Source organism: Babylonia areolata, chromosome 35 (assembly GCF_041734735.1).
Source record: "Babylonia areolata isolate BAREFJ2019XMU chromosome 35, ASM4173473v1, whole genome shotgun sequence".
Lineage (NCBI taxonomy): Eukaryota > Metazoa > Mollusca > Gastropoda > Neogastropoda > Buccinidae > Babylonia > Babylonia areolata.
The window spans coordinates 13070257-13091665 of record NC_134910.1 but is presented as its reverse complement, the minus strand read 5'-3'; the positions used below and the strand labels follow the sequence as shown (position 1 = coordinate 13091665).

Genomic DNA, 21409 nt, shown 5'->3' with positions numbered 1-21409 from the left:
TGGTCATATCACGTCATGGGCAGTCCACCACCATAACTGGCTTCTCTGAGTTTGCACTGCCTTTGTTCAGACAACTTTTCGGCAGAGTTTATAAATGTATCAGTTCAAATACGTAATGGCAGATATATGACAAGAAACACCCTCAAAGTGAACACAGTTGTAGTTTTTTGTCTCGTCCAAATAATTAGTATCCAGACCGCCACTTAAAGGTCTAGTGGACTGGGAGGATCGACCGTTAAGTGTGGGATTCAACTGTGTGTGCTCAGATTCTCTCGCTTTCTAAGCAGATGTTACCACTAAGCCACCACTCCACTCACCCCCACCCCCACCCACCTTGACAGACACAACCAGGCTTGTTCTGTCAAACCCAGCAGTCCAGAGTTCCCATGTAGTTCTGGCACAGATTTGCAGTACATATGTAGTTATGGAGAAGAAACAGTTAATACTTCAACAACTGTGTTACAGAAGATAAGACAATAAGTGGAAAAATAAACAACAACAAAAATGAACAAATCGCAATTTGAAACTTCAAAGTATTTAATGGCATCATATTTTTGATAGTACTTAATACACTTACATGTCTAAAACTTGGTGACAACACAAAAACTAAACTGACTTCCAATAACAATAATAACTCAGCAAAAAGCTTCACCAAAGACGACTTTTTCTGTTTGTTTCTTTTCTCTTTTTTTTTTTGCGTAACCAAAACACATTTGCACTCTTTACAATGACAAAGACAAGCCGTCTTACCATTTTCAATGCTGCAAATCACTGTCTGCATGTGGTGTCAGTGAGAGACTACTCTGCCCTACACAACAAATTATCATCAACTCATCTCTAACACACCTCACAGATCTTCACACTTAACAAACAACAACAGGTTGTACATGTCAGTAATACCATACATTCTTACAGAGTAATATCCATCACCTGATTTTTAAAACAGCTAACTAAAACATTAGATATCCATCCAGTGAACAGTCATTGCACCAATTTGGACAGTACAGTTTTTGTTTTTTTTCCTGGACTTTCCACAGGGAACAAGACAATTCCTTTATCTCACGCCGCACCTTCCTGCACACCTCACCTTGAAGTTAGCGGTGCAGTGCAGAAAGTATAAATCTTGTACAAACTCATTTACACACAAACACACACACACAAAGCACGCTCTGATATACCACAACCCACATGGAACCACATTCCATGAATACAAACACTTGTGCACATGCATTCGGTGTGTTGATAATGATAATACGTAAGTGTGATTCCTTCAGATAACACCCAGCATCAGAAGATTCATCCTCAATCTCGACAATCCTGTCCACACACACACACTAACACACACACACATTTTCCTGACACATACACAAATGGAGAGCTTGGGTAACCATTCTACCTTGACCTGCCCATGTCCATGACCCTTGACCAACAATGAAATTACTGGAGAGAGAGAAAAAAAAACAGAGAGAGAGAGAAAGTGAGAGACCAAAGGGAGACAACAAACAGGGGCTGGCACAGTTGTCTGTCATGCTGAGGAGGTGAGTGCCCCCTACAAGGTCCAACCACGCTGATTATCACTCCCGATGAACAAGAACAAAGATTCCCAAACACACCAGGACGGCATACTGAAAAACACAAAGTTGACAAGAGTTAGCACCACCAACAGCACACATTCTTCACAAATAACAGCAATGCAAAGACAACCTGCTTTAAATTTCCAATAAAAAAATTAAAAAAACAAACAACCAAATCATCAATGGAGAAAGGTAGATGACTAACACATGCACAGAATGTGCAAGAAATTAAACTAACAGTAGAAGTGAAAGGATGAGGAGGAAGTGACAATACACAAAATGAACTCAGATCTATCATGTATTCAACTGCATTATAAATTTGCTTTTCCTCATAATGATCAACCTGTTTACTTTCTGACACAAAAAAACCCAGTAATTTCACACACACACACACACACACAAATGGTTTATAATCCACTGACATGATATAAACTGACAAACAAATAAAACAATAAACCTAGGAGAGCTCTCTTACACAGGCAAGTCCATCGGAAAACTAAACTTTTTTCTGGAGGGGCCTACATCATTTTCTGACACAACCTAATAAAGAACACACTTTGATGCAGTTTTCGTGACCAACAGCAACATCCTGCCTTCTTGTACATGTTTCACGTACATACACAACATATGATAACACACATACATACATGTGTGCACACACACACACACACACACACACACACACTCACACACACACGCTCACACAAACACAACTTGAAAACTGTGAAACAAGGCAGACCACCGGCTCACTCACCTTGAACTTGGGGTAGTCATTCATGAGGATGGTCACTATCCCAACATAAGGCACAAACCTGAAACACAAAACACACCAATGCCCATCCCCTTCTCTCTCCATGTAGCCCAATGCTGGTCATTCACTGTACTGTGAACATATAGCAGACCTGACACAGATCACTCAAAGCAAAACATTCACTGGAAACATGCCTCGCTTTGCTTAAGATCACATCCTATGATCAGCATTTTTTTTTTTTTTTCATGTTTTAAAACAGCAGCACTGATGGCAGGATTTCAAGTGGGTACCAGAGACTGGTAAGCCACCAAATTCGCAATCAAGAAATACGAAAGATTAACAGGGATGGGATGTTGCTGAATGCATCTTTATTCAGTGTCACAAGTAACACATTTGTTTTTTAAAATAGCTAACTTTTGCAACAGCCGCGTTTTAAAAAAAAAAGAACTTTACAAAATAAGAGTGTCAAAGGATCGACAGAAAAGGATAAAATGTGGAAAAAACCCCACTAATCCATGTGAAGAGCACAAGAGTAGGATGCAAGACAGCTGCCAGAAAAAGAGGGCACAAGTCAGGACACAGAAGGGAGGTAATCTTCTAACAGGAGGTTATTAGCCATAGAGCTACTTTCGTTTTTTCCGCACAGGCGGGTTGTAGTTTGCACAGGACAGGAATTATTCTTTGGTTAAAATATAGCCATGGGAAGGCAGCAGGCAGCAAATGATTGAAAGTAAAAAAAAAGACTAGTCAGAAAGGAAGCACTGACCCTCTGGCCCTCCCCACGACGTCTTTCTTGTCCAGCCATAGTTGCCCTGGTGCGTACAGTCCCCGATCGTCCACCGAGTTGTTGTCTCCCTTGGTCAGAAACTTCACAGTCCCATCTTCCCTGCAGACCAAGGTTATAAAAATCATGTTAGTCAGTCACTTCAGGAAAGAAAAGAAACAACAGCATGAATGTGTTCAATTTTCAATTCTGGGACAGTAAACATTCAATGCTGTCAGAACGACAACTGCATTCGGTACGCAAGCCAAGCCGTGGGCACAGTGTGTGTCTAACTCAAGATATGCATTGTGCTTCACTCTCTTCTTTTTTTTTCTGCTGACCCATCATCTGCCTTGAATGAAAGACCACAGAATTAGTCACTTTTTTTTTTCTACCTTCATCAAATTAATGATCAAACGATGACAAGGAGCAGATTCAATCCATTCAAATCAAATTATGGTGCTTAGAGCCTCGCCGACCACTAAAGCCATCTGACAAGAAGCAAGATGGGGGAGTTCTAAGTCTGGGACTGTGTGACATGACTGAAGTCTAAACTTCTTTTCATACCATTTCCCAGCATCCACCAGGCTCAAATGATACCTGTAGTGTTTGTCAGAAAAATTTGAGCAATGCCCCCAAATACCCATCCATGAAAAGGAAGACCCTCGGCTGTGTGGTCCCACGCTTCCCATTCATAACCCAAGGCACACCTGACTGGGTGTAGGAACTGGCCACAGCCGATAAAACCCACCTCTGATGAAGCTAGAAACCTGCGTCCTCTGAACTGTCAGTTTGCAATGCTAACCACTTTTGCCACGGTGGCTGGTATGCCTTATGCTATGCTTTGCTGGAGTCTAAATTATCATCAGTCATCCAAAATCAAGATTAGGCTATCTTTATCATCATCAAATTCTAAGCCATTACTATCATCCTGATTGCAATACTGTATTTAATCTCACCTGAGCTCAAAGCTCAGCTTTTATCACAGATTGACATGAACTTTAAGTTGGGCTAACAACAAAGTAAAGTGAGAACTGTATGGATCAACGGTTTGTCCAATGCAGTGGAAATTCACTTACAGTCTAGTCTGTTGTGAAGGATAATAACTCTCAAACAATGAGGCAAGACTGCACTGGCTCTTAGTGCTGCAGTCCTTGGGGGCTAGTTGTCCTTTGGGGACTATCCCGATGCCAAATGTTCTCAAACCCTCTTGGCTGAGAGAGAGGGCATGTAATGTGGACAACATGCTCTCCACAATTCTCAAATTCTAGGCCAAGTAGTTAGGACAGCTCTGGCCTCCCCCTGGTATTCTGATGGTCACAGTCTGACAAGACTATCACACATACATGAACTTAATCTCACAGAACCCACCTCTTCCCAAGATAGCCTGCCTCCCCTGCCTCTTCCTGGTCTTCAGTTTCTCCAGTTTTGAGTTATTCATGTGTGTGAATGACTAATGTGAAAACGCTTTGGTTTGTCTCTGCGATAAGATTCACACTATATAAATACAAATAATTATCATTTTTAGAACGTCCCTCACTTTTCATGCACTTTGAGCACCCTGTGCACAATGGGGATGTCTCGTCCCTCCACCTTGAACACCACAATCTCTCCCACACGGATGGGTTCCTCCCGGTAGTTGGTCAGAAACAGCAGATCCCCGCGATGGAAGGCTGGCTCCATACTGCCACTGAAACATCAACAACACTGCATGAAATTCAAGAGACTGATGCATGATAAGTTCTTCTTTCACACAGAAACAAACGGATTAATTCTGTGATTTGTCAACTATCTGCTTAAAACAATAAGTGAATATTTCACAAGCACTCAACATACAAACGAATGAAAAAGGAACAACAAATCTCAGTCTCTTCTTTATCAGAATGATCAAAATTACCTCCTGAATCATTGTACAAGTTCTCTTCATACTTACAAGTATATTAACTACACTGAATGCTAACTTACCTGTAAATATTTTCACTGCTAACTTTTCAACAAATGGAAAACACACTGAACCAATGATATTTCATATTCAATCATAATACTCGAGTCAACAAATTCATCTGCACATAGTCATAATTAAATAAAATCATATATGAATGTACATGTGGCAAAAGCCAAATCTCAGTAACAGTTACAAACACGTCACACTTGTTTGATTTTTTTTTTTCATTTTTGTGATTGTATATGTGATACACATGAGTATTAATACACATAGAGGTGTGTGTGTGTGTGTGTGTGTGTGTGTGTGTGTGTGTGTGTGTGTGTGTGTGTGTGTGTGTGTGTGTGACTGCCATGGATAACCCTTGAGCAGATACAGCACTGCGTCAGTCATTCATCAGTGTCAACACAACACTGCCTGACTCTCCACACTACCTGAGCACCACCACAATTGGTGATTCGCTGCCTGTCACCACCATCAGCCCTTTCCATATCATCAGCGCCGATGATACAATCATCCCAAAGTTAAGCACCTGGTAGTACAACTGGAACACAATTATTTACAGCAAATCAGCATTCAATGAATCAATCCTGTCAATGAATGGAAAGCTGCTGAAACCTCTCAGCTTTTTTTTACATACACACACATACACACTCACATGCACATGCATACGCACACATGAACGCACATACACACAGACATGCCTGCACATACACAAACACACATGATACACATGAACACATGATAATCATACATCTAAGGGAATATAATAATCACAATTCTGTGACTGAATGCCATGATTCATAGCTTTAAAAAGTATTCAAGAATTCCAGCACATTGGAATTGAAAATCAAAATGTCAGCAGTGTCCTTTTGGAAAACTGTTCGAAAAGATTTCTTCTTCTTCGTTTGTTCACTTGTACACAAGTGGACTTTTACAATTACATGTATGACTTTTTACCACACCATGTAGGCAGCCATACCCCATTTTCAGGGGTGAGCATGCTAGGTATTTTCTTGTTTCCACAACCCACCTAACACTGACATGGATTACAGGATCTTAGACATGCATATTTGATCCTATGCTTGCATATAGTGATATACACACAAAAAGGGTTCAGGCACAAGCATGTCTGCACACATGTTCACCTGGGAGACTGAAAAATCTCCACCCTTTACCCACCAGGCGCCACTACTGAGAACAGAGATTCAAACCCGGGACCCTCAGACTGCAAGTCCAATGCTTAAAACTACTCAGCTATTGTCAAAAGATATATTCAAACACACTATTTATGTTTCTATGCATTCTTCAAACCCCTAGCTTCAGAAATTACTTGAAAATTGTAAAGATGTGTGACTTTCATTCTGCAAAAGAGTGGATGCAGGTTTGTTAACAGCCTTGCCACGAGAACGCAGAAGGCAGAGGCTGTATTAGGCATGTACAGTCATTATCATAAACATGGCAACCACAAATACTGAAACAGCCCCAACAGTTACAAAGTGCCTTACACACACTCAGAACAATGAACACTTTAGAATTTCTTTCTTCACAAGACTTGAAGACAGCATTAGACTCGAACCAGCTGAGGGAACAAGTCCAAAAACACATTAATTTGCCTGCAGTTACACAACAATTTGCCTGCAGTTCTGTGACCCGTGCACCATGAAGACAGTTGTCCATAATCACAACCTATTTCTCTCATGTTTTAGTTTAAATTATCTTGAAGCCTTTTACAGGAGTGGCCCCACTGAAGGCTGATGCCGAGTGACGGAAGCCTGACCTCAGACCCCTCAGCACAGGCTGAGATTCTGAACAGGCATTTCCAGTCAGTCTTCAGCAAAGGAAATGAGTACTCGACATAAGAATTCACCCAGAAACGCAACATGAAACCAGTAGACTTCCCCGAATTAGAGAACATCAAAATATCAGTGGAGGGAGTAAAGAAGTTGTTGCAGGGACTGAAGCCAGACAAAGCAAGTGAACCAGACAACATCAGCCCACGTATACTTAAAGAGTTGGCATCAGAAATTGCCCCAGTCCTAACAACAATATTCCAGTCATCCCTTTCCATCTGACTGGAAGGATGCCAATGTCACTCCAATTTTCAAGAAAGGAGAGCAATATGATCCAGCAAACAACCGCCCAGTATCCCTAACTAGCATACCCTGTAAGATCATGGAGCACATCATCACCAGAGCAATAATGCAACATCTAGAATGACATGGAATACTACGAGGAGAACAGCATGGCTTCCGGAAGAGAAGATCTTGTAAGACCCAGCTCCTGGAATTTATTGACGAGCTCCTGGAATGCACAGAGCAGGGAAAACAGACAAATGTCCTTATCAATATCATGGACTTTGCTAAGGCGTTTGACAAAGTCAACCACAGCCTACTCCTGCATGAACTCCATCACTACGGAGTTTTGTGGACAGACCAAAGAGTGGATCACAGATTTCCTCAGAAACCGGAGGCAAGCAGTGGTAGTGAATGGAGCCAGCTCCAGTTACACAGATGTGCGTTCCGGAGTACCCCAAGGATCAGTACTGGGACCATGCCTCTTCCTAGTGTATATTAACGACCTGCCTGAGAACTTATCATCAAAAGCAAGGCTGTTTGTAGATGACACTGCAATTTACAAAGTAACAGCAGCACCCCAGGGCCAAGCCCAGCTACAACAAGACCTCAACAAACTCGCTGAGTGGGAGAAGAGCTGGGACATGGTTTTTCATCCTGGCAAATGCAACACCTTGATCGTGACAAAAAGCAGGAGCCCAAAAGAGCATCAATATACGCTCCACGGACAAACACTACACAGGGTAGACTCCATTCAATATCTAGGAGTCACGATAAAGAAAGACCTGAGCTGGAGAAAGCACATTGAGAACATCTACACCAAAGCAAACAAGACCTTAGGTTTTTGAGGAGGAACCTAAAAATTAGTTCCAAGACCATCAGGGAACTAGCATATAAGGCATTTGTCTGCCCCCATCCTGGAATATTCATCATCAGTCTGGGATCCCTACCAACAACAGGACATTGACCTACTTGAGGCAGTCCAGAGACGAGCAGCCAGATTTGTGCTGAGACGCTACCGAAAACCCTCAAGCGTATCAGCAATGCTACAAGACCTTGGATGGCCCTCCCTGCAACAACACCGCCAAGCAGCCAGACTGACCATGCTGTATAAAATCAAACGTAATTATGTAAGCATGGATTCACTGAAAGAAAATCTGGTACCACCACCACCACCACGACAGCGATGCACCCACACTGAGCAGCTGGAACAAATCTTCTGCAAAACTAGATATAGGCAGGCTGGTTTCCTCCCACGTACCATCCAGGATTGGAACACCTTGCCCCAGAGAGCTGTGGAGACTAGCTCAGTCGACACCTCCACGTCGATGGTGTCCAGGATATAAATACCAAAATATACCTTTCCTTGTTTGTTTGTTTTTTAAAGAAACCTATGTAGACCTAAATGTATCTCCCGCAGACCCCTTTTATTCAGTGATAGAACAGTCAGGTCTTGACTGTGATCACTCAACGGAAGGAAGGAAGTTCATCTCCAAGCCTTTTTGCAGATGACACTCTTCTCCACAGAAACATCGCATCAATCGAGGATCAGGGCATCCTATAGGAGGACTTGCACTGACTGGAAGACTGGGAGAGCCAGTGGGACATGTCGTTCCACCCGAAGAAGTGCAACGTCCTCAACATGACGAGATGTAGAACAGTGAGGGAGAGCTCCTACACACTGCACGGACACACACTAGAGACAGTCAGCTCCACGAAGTACCTCGGCGTGATGGTACAGAGCAACAGCAGCTGGGATGCACACATTGATGCCGTAGCTGCAACGGCAAACCGCACACTGGGTTTCCTTCGTAGGAACCTGAAGATCGGCTCCACCACCATCAAAGAAAGAGCCTACAAGTCCCTCATCAGGCCCATCCTCGAGTACGCCTCCACTGTATGGGACCCCCACCAAAAAGACGACATCAGCAAGCTCGAGGCAGTACAACACAGAGCGGCGAGATTCGTCCTAAACCAACACAGAAACACCTCAAGTGTCGGAAATATGCTGGAACAACTAAAATGGCCCAAACTACAACAGTGAAGGAAATCAGCTAGACTCGCCATGCTCTACAAAATCCGTCACAACCTGGCCAAAGTTGAAACGAACAACCTCATACCAAAGAACAGAAGAGGGAGAGGCCACAACCAAGCGTACAGAATACCATCATGCCGCACTGACTACCGGATATTCTCATTCCTGCCACGTACGATCAGAGAGTTGAACTCACTACCAGAAGCTACTGTCACCGCCCCTTCCCTTGGCTTGAGGCTTTTGCCTCAAGGATGACCCGATGTCTTAGTAAAGCCCCGCCATCATCCAAAATAAGTCAAGTGTGGGACTAGGGCTCTGCCAGTCGGGGCCTGACCCCGGGGGCCGGAAAGGCCTGGTCCTGATGCCTGAAACAGATGATGGCTCCCCTCCCCCCCCCCCCCCCCCCCCCCCCCCCCCCCCCCCCCCCCATGGGCCCACCATCTTTCTACCCCCTTCATCCCATCACCTAGGAAGGTGGGTCATGCTGCTGCGCTCCTCCCCATTATGCTGTCAGAATGGTCAACGTGATGACCGTGGGTGGACTCCTAATAGGAAGAAGAAGAAGCCCTATGCACATCCGGATGCTGGCAAATGGTAGCAGACGAACTTGAGTTTTTACACGTGGGCGGGTATGTTTACAATACACTGATTGCCTGAAATAACATCAAGATTTCAACAATCTTAATTTATTCTGACTGTGTGTAATATAATCTTAAGTCAGTGAAATATTAAAGCAGACACAAAAACACATGTACTATTTCATGTAGCCTATGTTAACATATGGACTGACACTTGGCGAGCAGACGTAAGCTTTTTGTTTTTCTGTGTCGGTGTGTGTTTGTGAAATCAGCACCTACGCACTGAAGAAAGAAAACAAAAGAAAACAAAGACAAATGCACGATAGTTCTTTTCTTCACTTACCTGTCGCTTATTCATGCGACGAACATCGTCCAGAAAATCGAAACTTAGTAACCCACTCATTTTGATATCTGCTACACCAGAGCCGCAAAGATGACGCGTGTTCTCGTACAGCAATCTCTCGCGAGAATGTGTATCCAGAATCGACTTTTTAACAAATCTGCACCAAAAAAAAGTGCACCCCGCAGCACAATGGACTCCGTTAAGATCTGCAAACATGAAAAGTAAACTACGTTGGTGTGGCCACGTAACAAGACCCAATAGCCTTGCTTAAACAATCCTCCAAGGAACAGTTGATGGAGGAAGACGAAGGAAAAAACAGGGGAAACAACAACAACAACAAAAAAAGGAAGATGGACTGAAGTTCCAAATGATGGTGTGTGCAGTGTGTGTGTGTGTGAACTGAAAACAATGAAAGAAAAAAAAAAAAAAAAAACCAGAACTGAAACAGGAACAATACAGCCAAGTAAAAAAAAAAGTCAAACTGATACAAAAATAATCAGTGAATAAAATCCCCGAATCAAATTTGACTGCATTCAGATGCTAGCCACCGCATGACTATCACCAGCGATTCAAATGGTACCTAACCACAAGGTGGTACAGCAGCAAACATCAAAGAAAAGTATTACACTACTGATGATGCTCGTCTATTATGTTTGAATGTAATAATAATGATATAATAATAATAATAATGGATACTACTATAGCACACTATCGGCAGAAATCTGCTCTAGGTGCTTTACAAAAACGCTTTTGTTAACATAAAACATTATATCTGTGTTACATACACACACCAAAATGTGACTACACACACACACACACACACACACACACACACACACACACACACACGCTGCATACATACATTTTAGCATACATGTGTGTCTAACAGTTACCCTAACACATCATCAGTACGCACACATAGGCAGGCACAAACTTACATAAACACACGCACGCACAATACACATTCATACAGTACATGCATGTAGTTATGTACACATACATATGTATACACACATTGTCAAGCACAGCTAACGCAAAGGAAGTGGACCTGCCACAATTGAACTTACTGCTGACTCGAGGGAAAAGGTGAGTTTTGAGACTAGATTTAAAAGATGCGAGGGAATCAGAACGACGGAGGTTATCAGGGAGCTTGTTCCACGTCTTTGGCGATTGAAAAGAAAACGATCTGTGTCCATAGGTCTTACTTCTGACGTGAGGTATCCTGAGAAGTCGACGGTATCAGCAATGTGTCAGCAAGATCTTAGTAATAGATGGAGGAGTGAGTGCACAATATGACCTGCCAGTGAACGTAGCCCACTAGTGCGTGCAGAGCGCTCTGAACGCAGCAAATTAAATTTCGCTTACATCATTTCAAAAATAATAATCGCAACCCCATACATTGAAACCATGTAAGTTTTCACTCGTTTTACAAGGCGCTTGGAAGAAAATAATAATAGAAAACATGTAAGGAAGCTCTATCGTCTGTTTTAAGTAAACAATGATTATTTTCACCATCAGTCGATCTCAGTGCTGTCACTGTGACTGACCCAGCTTGAACTCTGACATTGCAAGATGGCGGCAATTTTAAACTGATTTCGCATGACATGTAAGGATTTTGAATGCTCTCGATCACCAGCGGCCCGTGAACCTACGCGGCGTACTGTGTATCCGAGTCTGTTGTCAGTTGTTGTTTTTGTTGTTTTCTTTCTTTTCTTTTCTTTTTCTTTTTTTTTCTTTCTTTCCTAGTCCAAGTTTTTTTTTCCTTTCTTTTTTCTTTTTCTTCCTTTTTTTTTCTTTTTCTTTCTTTCCTAGTCCAAGTTTTTTTTTCTTTTTCTTTTTTCTTTTTCTTTCTCCCCCCCCCACCCCCCTTTCTTTTCTAAATACTGCAAATGTGTTGGTTGCGCTAACAACGGCCGTAATGTGTTGTTGCGCGAACAACGGTAAGTCCGCACATTTTGACGCGACCCTCAGTGAAGCCCAGACGAAACATTTTTACGTCTGCTCACACAGGTAATGATATTTACATCTGGTCAAAACTGTTTACGTTGACAGAGACTGGCTGTCACCGGCCTACGAAAAGCGGGATGTAGCTGTATGAAATCTTGGAACTGGAATATCAAGTTTGATTTCAGCTGCCAATACGTTTTTGTTCAGTGTTGTTTTTTGTTTTTGTTTCTTTTATATTATTTTCATCCCTGATATCCACATAATTATGTTGCTCAGTGCATCGGTTCATACGGCTATTTACTACGGGCCTCAGTAATCGACCGTGACTTTGGAGTAAAGGTTATCTTTTGTCTGATTGTTCTCAGTGAAATGCTATCTCAAGTTAACTTGAAAGGTCGATGAGGACCTGACGTTAAATATATAACAGCAACAATTTTTAAGCAGCTAGTCACCCTGTTGCTCCGTTTAACAAGAAGTGCTCACAAGTCAAAGCTTTTGCTTTTTATTCTGATGGCGCGCCTCCCCGGCAACAGTGTCAGTTTCACTAACTAATTTTGAATCAATGAATTATATGGATACTTATACAGCGCCTATCCGGCCTCGGTCGGAGACCAAGCTCTAAGCGCTTTACAAACGCGGGGTCATTGGTAGAATAGGCTGCCTACCTGGGTAGAGCCGACTGACGGCTGCCAGTTGAGGCTCAGAGTCATATTCGTTTCCTGTGTCATTCAACTTGATTTAATTTCAGGCGCGCACACAAAAACACACTCAGACAGACATGTAACATTTTACGATTGTGACCGTTTTGTTTATTCACCCCTCCTGTAGGCAGCCATACTCCGTTTTCGGGGGTGTGCATGCTGGATATGTTCCTGTTTCCATAACCCACCGAACGCTGACATCATGGATTACAGGATCTTTAACGTGCGTATTTGATCTTCTGCTTGCGTAAACACACGAAGGGGGATCAGGCACTAAATGAACAGGTATGCACATAATTTTTTGTTGGCCTAGGAGATCGGAAAAATCTCCACCCCGACTTTACCCACACTAAATCGCCTGACCGAGATTCAAACCTGGGACCCTCAGATTGAAAGTCCAACACTTGAACCACTCAGTCGACTATTGCGCCCATCTATGTGCAGGTCAAGCATCACTGAAACCGCCCATTCGCTTTCACTGACCCATTTCCTCTACCGTTTTCAGTTTTATGCAGATCCACGCACGTGGTCAATCGATCAATCAGTGTAGCACTGGTATAGCCTTTTCAGGATATTTATCTATCCCTCTTTCTTCTGTCTCTTGTTTGGTTTTATTTTTCTTAAACATTCCAGTTCAATTACTTTCATAAAGAGAGAGAGACAGAGACAGAGAAATCAGTGAAAAAAGCAATTTTTTTCTTTTTGAATTAAAAAAAAGTCGAGTTTTGACTTTGTTTATTTATTTATTTATAGTCTAAAACAATTTATTTGCATGAACACACCATTCAGTAAACTGTAAATAACCAAGCATTCAGTGCAATAAACACACACACACACACACACACACACACACACACACACACACACACACACACACCTGACTGAAATCTGGACGTCACGAAGTCATTTTATCTCAGTGGGAAGGAAAGGGGAACGCTGGAAAAACTGACCCGGAACCATAGCACGCACTGCGAACATTTGACGCTTGCGTGTCTATCTTGAATCAGTCAAACGTGTCAAAACTGCATGAACGCCTCGAAAATGTGTCACTTTTTTCTTTTTCTTTCAAGGTTTACCATGTTTCCCAGGTGGCAACGGATACAGTGTTTCCCATGCTGATTGATAATAGGTCACCATGCGAACGAAAGTATTTGTGTGCAAACCAGATTTTAGAGCATGATGCTATTTCACTTCATGTTCCATCTAACTTGAGTTTTAGCCGCTGTACCAATTGTGTTGTTGGAGATATGAAAGTTGGTGTTGTGTCTCTACTTCTTCTTCTTCTTCTTCTGCTGCTGCTGCTGCTGCTGCTGCTGCTGCAACTCTTCCTCTTCCACCTCACACCCCATCACCATTTCCCCCGGGCATTCGCTCTTCCTCTCTTTCTTCTATCGACTTCCAACAGTACCATACCATGTGAAAGACAGTAAAACGGGCTATCGTCAATGGACCAGGTTGGAAATATCCATGGCCAAAATAAAATTGAAATCCCAACACACACACACACACCCCTCTCTCTCTCTTTCTCTCTCTCTGAGTCTCCCTCTCCCTCTGTCTGTCTGTCTGTCTGTCTCTCACCTACATATATACAGGTCGGTGACCTTACAATAGTATTCTTGCGTTCTTCTTCTTCTTAAAACTCATCTTCTTCTTCTTCATAAACTCTTCTCTTTCTTCTTCTTCTTATCCTCCTTCTTCTTCTGAAAACTCTTCTCTCTCTCTCCCTCTCTCTCTCTCTCTCTCTCTCTCTCTCTCTCCTAAATATATATATATATATATATAGGTCGGTGACCGTACATTAAAATTCTTGCATTCTTCTTCTTCTTCTTCTTCTTCTTCTCTCTCTCTCTCTCTCTCTCTCTCTCCCTCTCTCCCAGTCTCTCTCTGTGCCCACAATTCTCTTTCACTCTGCCCCACTCCTTCAGTCTTCTATTCAGACAGGTCTACATGTGTGTGTGTGTGTGTGTGTGTGTGTGTGTGTGTGTGTGTGTGTGTGTGTTGTCAGTCTTTCTACCCGAAAAAAAATATCACACACTCTCACACACACACACACACACACACACACACACACGCACACACACGCACACACACACACACACACACACACACACACACACAACAAAAAAAAACAACCGTGCTCAAGCTCAAGCTCACTGTGACCCACGGAAAAGACAGGAGAGGTGGCCAAACTCAGTCTTAATGGATAGGAGGATAGGGGACGCCGGCGTAAAAAGAAATAAAATAAAACATAATGAAATATACGAATAACAATTTTTTTTTTTTTTTTTTAAACGGGAAGGGGTAGTGTGTGTGTTGAGAGAGAGAGAGAGAGAGAGAGAGAGAGAGAGAGCTGCGACTTTTTAATGGATAGGATGAAAGGGGCCACCGCGATATCATAAGTACATAATTTTTTTTTTTTTTAAATAGTAATAAATAGCCGGGGGGGAGAGGGATCTGAGAGGGGGGGATGGAGAAAGCTAGCGCTGCTCCGGACTGGTTTAACTCACTCAGTACGGCCAGTCCTCTCTTCTCCTCTACACAGGCCCCTCGGATGTCCAGTGGGTGTCTGAATGACCCAACCTTTAGCTTCCGTCGTCAGAATTGTGGTGTTCTTTGTCAACATTTACGTCTTCAGTATAAGAGCCTTCCGCTTGCAATATTTTGATGATGGTAATTGGGGTGAAACGCTGTTAACGTCGTCTCTTTCGCCGTTCGTATGGAAAGAGTTAACGCTGAACAAGATAAGACAAGCCGACCGACCCCACCGGAGGTCATAATATACAACATACGCATGCCCCGTGCGTTATACTATTTAAAGGCGCGTGCAAGATCTGCCAGCACCGCTCAGATTGTAACTTACGTCGTCTGTCTGACGCTAACACGCACTTTGACAGTGATTTTGACAATATCTTCACAGTCGTCGTCGTCATCATAAGTTCTTGAAGATCACCTGTCTAGTCTGGAACCTTCAGCACGATGGTCAAGGGTCTTCTGCTTCTGCTGGGCTGCCTGATGGCTCTCACTGCCTGCCAAGCAGCACCCGCACAAGGTTTAATCGCTTTTTTCTTTTCTTTTCTTCTTCTTCTTCTTTTTTGTTTTTTTTTGTTTTTGTTTTGTGAACCCTTCCAAAGAAGGCTCTTAACGTTACACAATGTCATCTTGAAATCAATTTGTTCATGAATATGTATTGTTCTGCACCAGGTTTTTCTTGTTTGTTTCTTTGTTGTTGTTTTTTGGCCGGGGTGGGGTGGGGTTCACATGCCTCCAAAGAAGGTTCTTACACTGTACAATGTCGTCATGGAATCAATTTGTTCATGAATATGTATCGTTCTGCATCGGTTTTTTTTTGTTTTTGTTTTTTTGTTTGTTTGTTTTTTAACCATTCCAAAGAAGGTTCTTACACTGTACAATGTCGTCATGGAATCAATTTGTTCATGAATATGTATCGTTCTGCATCGGGTTTTTTTTTTTTTTTTTTTTTTTTTTTTTTTTTTAACCATTCCAAAGAAGGTTCTTACACTGTACAATGTCGTCATGGAATCAATTTGTTCATGAATATGTATCGTTCTGCATCGGGTTTTTTTTTTTTTTTTTTTTTTTTTTTTTTTTTTTTTTTAACCATTCCAAAGAAGGTTCTTACACTGTACAATGTCGTCATGGAATCAATTTGTTCATGAATATGTATCGTTCTGCATCGGGTTTTTTTTTTTTTTTTTTTTTTTTTTTTTTTTTTAACCATTCCAAAGAAGGTTCTTACACTGTACAATGTCGTCATGGAATCAATTTGTTCATGAATATGTATCGTTCTGCATCGGGTTTTTTTTTTTTTTTTTTTTTTTTTTTAACCATTCCAAAGAAGGTTCTTACACTGTACAATGTCGTCATGGAATCAATTTGTTCATGAATATGTATCGTTCTGCATCGGGGTTTTTAAAAAAAAATTTTTTTAACCATTCCAAAGAAGGTTCTTACATTAAAGGCCTATAATATCAACATAGAATCAATATGTTCATGAACATAATATATTGTTCTGCACCAGTTTCGTTTTTGTTGTTGTTTTTTGTTTATTTGTTTCTTTTTTCACCCTTTCAAAGGTGGGGGGTTTTGCTTAGATTAAAAAAAAATATATTCCATAAAAACACACATTTTTTTTTAAACACAGACACACACAGAGACACACATACATACATACATACATACACGCGCGCACACACACACACATCACTGTGATTTAATTCAAACGTCAAACTCAGTGATGACGACTTTCATGACCTGTCTCCCGGTGTGACCCAGAGATAAGCTGAGATGAAATGGAATCAAAGTCACATCCGAGGTCACATTCGTGACTGATAAGACCTGCACGAACTTTTCGCTGAGTGTTATTTTCCTCTTCTTATTGTATTGCATTGTACTGCGGTATTGTATTGTATTGTATTCTAGATCTGCTACTGGTAACCTGAAATCCAGTACAACCTGTTCAGGGTCGGGTTGCCGGCGACTAAACTGGCACTCTCACCGCTCCCTTCCGGGACTGGTGATTTCGTGCGCAGATTGGACTATTCAGCCATCTGCGCACTCACAGATAGATTCATGAGCATCCCCCCCCCCTCCCCCCATCCCCCAGCTGGATGACAACGATGGTCATCATCGATCTCGATGGACACACACCACCACCACCATTGTATTGTATTGTATTGTATTGTATTGTATTACCTCCGAAAACGGAGTATGGTTGCCCACATGGCGGGGTAAAAACGGTCAGTCATACACGTAAAAGCCCACTCGTGTACGTACGGGTAAACGTGGGAGTTGCAGCCAACGAACGAAGAAGAGTATTGTATTGTATTGTATTGTATTGCGTTGATTTGCACTGTACTGTAATGTACGCACTGTACTGTAATTGTATTAAAGTGCAGTGTCACAGCAGTGCAGCCGTACCGGCAATGCAGCGCAGCTGATGCGTTACCGTGCGTTGTGTTATAGTACGTTGTCATGTTTTGTGTTGCGTTGTGTTGTACTGCGTTATCAGTGTTGCGTTGTACTGTGTTGTGTTGTGTTGCCGATCTGCGTCTTTGTGTTGTTTTGTATTGAGTTGCGTTCTGTTGTGTTGCAGTGTATTGAATTCCGACGGCTTACATCAGTTTATTTCAAGTTACTGCACTGTATTTCATTGTTTTCAGTACAATTTCAGTTATTTTCGTCAGTGTCACTGACACCAGATATCTTTGTATGAAATTCGGACTCCGTCCTCCAATCTCTGTCACTAACTATATGTAGTGCTGCAGCTCCCACCCTCCAACTTTCGTTTTTCTTTCTTATCTCTCTCTCTCTCCGTCTCTCTCCCTCTCTCTCTATATATATTTATAATCTTTTACTTAGTGTTATCCGGAAGACAGACAACACTCTGTGTGTGTGTGTGTGTGTGTGTGTGTGTGTGTGTGTGTGTGTGTGTGTGTGTGTACAGCCTGCCAAACGGTGTACTGTTTCGTGGAACCGTGCCTGGTGGCTAACTGTCCCAACCACCCAAACGCCGTGTGCACGTGAGTTATCTCCCCTTTCTCCGCTATGACAGTCTCCAGTTCTCTCCCTTCCCAACCCAGGGTCCGTCCCATTGTTCTAAAAATTGAAGGATACCTCACTGGCCAGGAAAAGCTGAACTTGAAACCAACTGGACGCTATACTGAGACTTGTTTCTGGCTGTCAGTCCTTTGAGAAGTCGTCTGCTAACTGGTGGTAGTTTCTGAACTGTAACCATGTATCTTCGATGAAATCGTGTTATGCTTGCCCCCGCAACATATCAAATGTTGTGTCTTGATTGATATCTGCCAATGGTTTATTTACCAAAGTTATTACAGGAAAACAGTGCAGTGACACGTAGCGCAAACTTGCTGCCATGGAGGAACACTTAACTAACACCGCGAGCAAGTGAAAGCCTGCCATGAAACAGTCATCGTAGCAAGCTGAGCGCTCGGCTACATGTATGAAGCCACCGCTTCACGCTTCACTGATACGAGTAGCAAAATGGCTGATTGAACACTTCTGCTGGCTTCAGTTAGCAAAGGTGCTCAAAGAAGGCACTGTGCGTTAGCCACCTATCTTTAGATCAGTGGGTCCGTCCACCAGCACGGACGTATAGAGAGGTTCGGGGACCTCCCGAATCCATAATTTACCTGGCTGCCTGCCCCGCTCCCCCCTCCCCTCCCACCCCCCCCCCCTCTCTCTCTCTCTCTCTCTCTCTCTCTCTCTCTGCGGAGTGTATTTGAATGTCATGTATGTATTTCTATAACCTTTTGCTATCTTGTGAATATTTTTTATTTCATAGTTTATCTTTGCCCTGAGAGTTGGATGTGAAAACTGCGACAACAACATGCGCATGCTTGTTCCACTTACCTCATTAATTTTTTTTTTTTTTAATTTTAAGTTTGTTCGTTCGTTCTCTTTCTCAACAAGAAATTATTATTTCAGTTGCATATTTTTCATGCATGATCATCAGTTTTTGTGTTCGGAAGCAGTGTCACACAACTTTATATGATGTTGCTTTTTTCAGATTTTATGTATTCTTTCTTTTTGTCGTTGTTTTTGTTTTTAGTTGTTTTTGTTGCACACACACACACACACACACACACACACACACACACACACACACACACACACACACACACACACACACACACACACACACACACATGCATAGTGATCAGACACTGACATCTTTGCCTAAAAAGTAATTCAGTAAAATGAAATTGTTTTTAAGAGAGAGAGAGGGGGGGGGGGGGAGGGAGGGAGGGAGAGAGCGTAAAGGAAACAGTCAACTGAGAAAAAAAAAGTCAGTTACCATCGAAAAAAAAACCTCCCTCCTTGATATAACTACTGAATCATAGCGACTGAATCTGTTTCAAATTCTTTGAGCATCATAACTATGAAAATGGGTTTCAACAGCTAACATTGGTTATATCCTTTCATCCATGCTGTGAATTTGCCGTAGTCGGTCCATGAATGTAGGATACTAATCACCAAAGATTGACTTTGGATCGACTGACCTGGAGACATTTCCCAGAAGGTATCGACTCAGATTATCAACAATTTAGGAGGAAGGTGGCAGAATGGTTAAGACGCTCATCTGCTGGTCTGGGTTCCAATCCAGCTCCGTCTCGCCCTTTCTCCCACATTTGACTGTAAAAATCGAACTGAGCGTCTAGTCAGTCATTCGGATGAGACGATAAACCGAGGTCCCGAGTGAAGCACTCACTCGGTGCACTCAAAAAGAACCCATGACAATGATAGTGTTGTCCTATGGCAAAATTCTGTCGAAGAAATGCACTCTGATAGGTACACAAATATATATGTACTGTATGCACTAAAGGCCTAACTAAAGCGCGCGGCGTTGGGTTATGCAGCTGGTCAGTCAGGTGTCTGCCCAGTACATGTGGTGTAGCGTAGAGAGAGAGAGAGAGAAGGAAATCGAAATCGAAATCGAAATCGAAACTTTTTTATTGAGGGAAAAGGAATAGGCTCTTATCAAGTCTTTTTTTCTCAGTTGACTGTTTCCTTTACGCTCTCTCCCTCCCTCCCTCTGTCTCTCTCTCTCTCTTAAAAAATATTTCATTTTACTGTGGATTTGTCTGAACGCATTGACGCCTCATTGAGAAACTAAAACGTGGTATCCACTTTTATCATCCTATATTATTGCACATATTGGTTACGTTTCCATGGTTCGCGGGACGAAAAGCGGAAAAAAGCAAAATCGTGGCACGTAGTGACTGAATCCGTATCAAAATTGTGTAAAATAACGTAAAAAATAAGAGTAAAAATCCGCCTAAAAATGGGTTACAACATCTACTAATAGTAATATCGTTTTATACATGCACACAAATTGATGGTGAAATAGGTGCAGTAATTAACTCACTCAGTACGGCCAGTCCTCTCTTCTCCTCTACACCGGCAGACCCCTCGGATGTCCAGTGGGTGTCTCCATGACCCAGCCTTTAGCTTCCGTCGTCAGAATTGTGGTATTCTTTGTTAACATTCACCTCTTCAGTATAAGAGCCTTCCGCTTGCAATATTTTGATGGTGGTAATTGGGATGAAACGCTGTTAACGTCGTCTCTTTCGCCGTTCGTATGGAGAGAGTTAAACAAGGACAAACCCACTAAAACTTTGGGAAGTGACGGGTAACATCCATGTTGTTTCAGGAACGATTACTGTGGTGCTTGTCGCGCTGTCTACACTCTCCCTGACGGAACGCTCGTGACAGACTGTCATGGCCCCAAGGCTGCGGCGAACAACTGATCTATATTATACAGCTGATGTTACCGTGGTAAAGACCTCGTGACACTCTGGCGATCATTGATTGATTGATTGATTGATCGAGAGGTTTTGCTGACCAATACATTTTGAAGAACGGAAATAAGTTTTTGTGATTTTTTTTTTTCTTCCCCTTTTGCGGTGTGATGATGGAGTTTTGTGAAAACGTTTAGAAGTTTAATTCTATTCTGCCCAGTCCTCTCTCTCTCCCTGTGTGTGTGTGTGTGTGTGTGTGTGTGTGTGTGTGTGTGTGTGTGTGTGTGTGTGTGTTCCCCCCCCCCCTTTTTTTTCAGTTTTCTTGTATTTCCTAGATTAGTTTATACATTTTCTTTACGAGGGACGAGGGCAGGATGAAAACAGGCTGATAAGAGCCTATTCCTTTTCCCTCAATAAAAAA

The 21409-nt window shown here is 42.4% G+C and overlaps 2 protein-coding genes across 2 annotated transcripts; one reads left to right on the top strand and one right to left on the bottom strand.

Annotated features, from left to right (window-relative positions):
* Positions 1-519: 519 nt before the first annotated feature.
* LOC143278118 (signal peptidase complex catalytic subunit SEC11A) lies at positions 520-10201 on the bottom strand. The gene is made up of 6 exons (XM_076583151.1): positions 10062-10201; positions 5465-5574; positions 4629-4778; positions 3092-3211; positions 2329-2386; positions 520-1625 (listed from the first exon to the last, which is right to left on the bottom strand). The coding sequence occupies exons 1-6, from the start codon at positions 10119-10121 to the stop codon at positions 1575-1577; spliced, it is 549 nt and encodes a 182-aa protein (XP_076439266.1). The 5' UTR covers positions 10122-10201; the 3' UTR covers positions 520-1574.
* Positions 10202-15571: 5370 nt separating this feature from the next.
* On the top strand, positions 15572-21118 carry LOC143278121 (uncharacterized). Its single transcript, XM_076583153.1, has 3 exons — positions 15572-15758; positions 18174-18249; positions 20901-21118. The coding sequence occupies exons 1-3, from the start codon at positions 15686-15688 to the stop codon at positions 20995-20997; spliced, it is 246 nt and encodes an 81-aa protein (XP_076439268.1). The 5' UTR covers positions 15572-15685; the 3' UTR covers positions 20998-21118.
* The last annotated feature ends 291 nt before the right edge of the window (positions 21119-21409 follow it).

Excerpts from the sequence above, each read along its gene's own strand:
- LOC143278118 (XM_076583151.1), bottom strand. The coding sequence starts at position 10,121 with ATGAGTGGGTTACTAAGTTTCGATTTTCTGGACGATGTTCGTCGCATG. Across the intron at positions 3,212-4,628 it reads GTGCTCAAAGTGCATGAAAA|GGAAGATGGGACTGTGAAGT; the intron begins GTGAGGGACGTT and ends CTTGGTCTGCAG. Across the intron at positions 1,626-2,328 it reads ATGACTACCCCAAGTTCAAG|TATGCCGTCCTGGTGTGTTT; the intron begins GTGAGTGAGCCG and ends TGTGTTTTTCAG.
- LOC143278121 (XM_076583153.1), top strand. The coding sequence starts at position 15,686 with ATGGTCAAGGGTCTTCTGCTTCTGCTGGGCTGCCTGATGGCTCTCACT. Across the intron at positions 15,759-18,173 it reads CCAAGCAGCACCCGCACAAG|CCTGCCAAACGGTGTACTGT; the intron begins GTTTAATCGCTT and ends GTGTGTGTACAG. Across the intron at positions 18,250-20,900 it reads CACCCAAACGCCGTGTGCAC|GAACGATTACTGTGGTGCTT; the intron begins GTGAGTTATCTC and ends ATGTTGTTTCAG.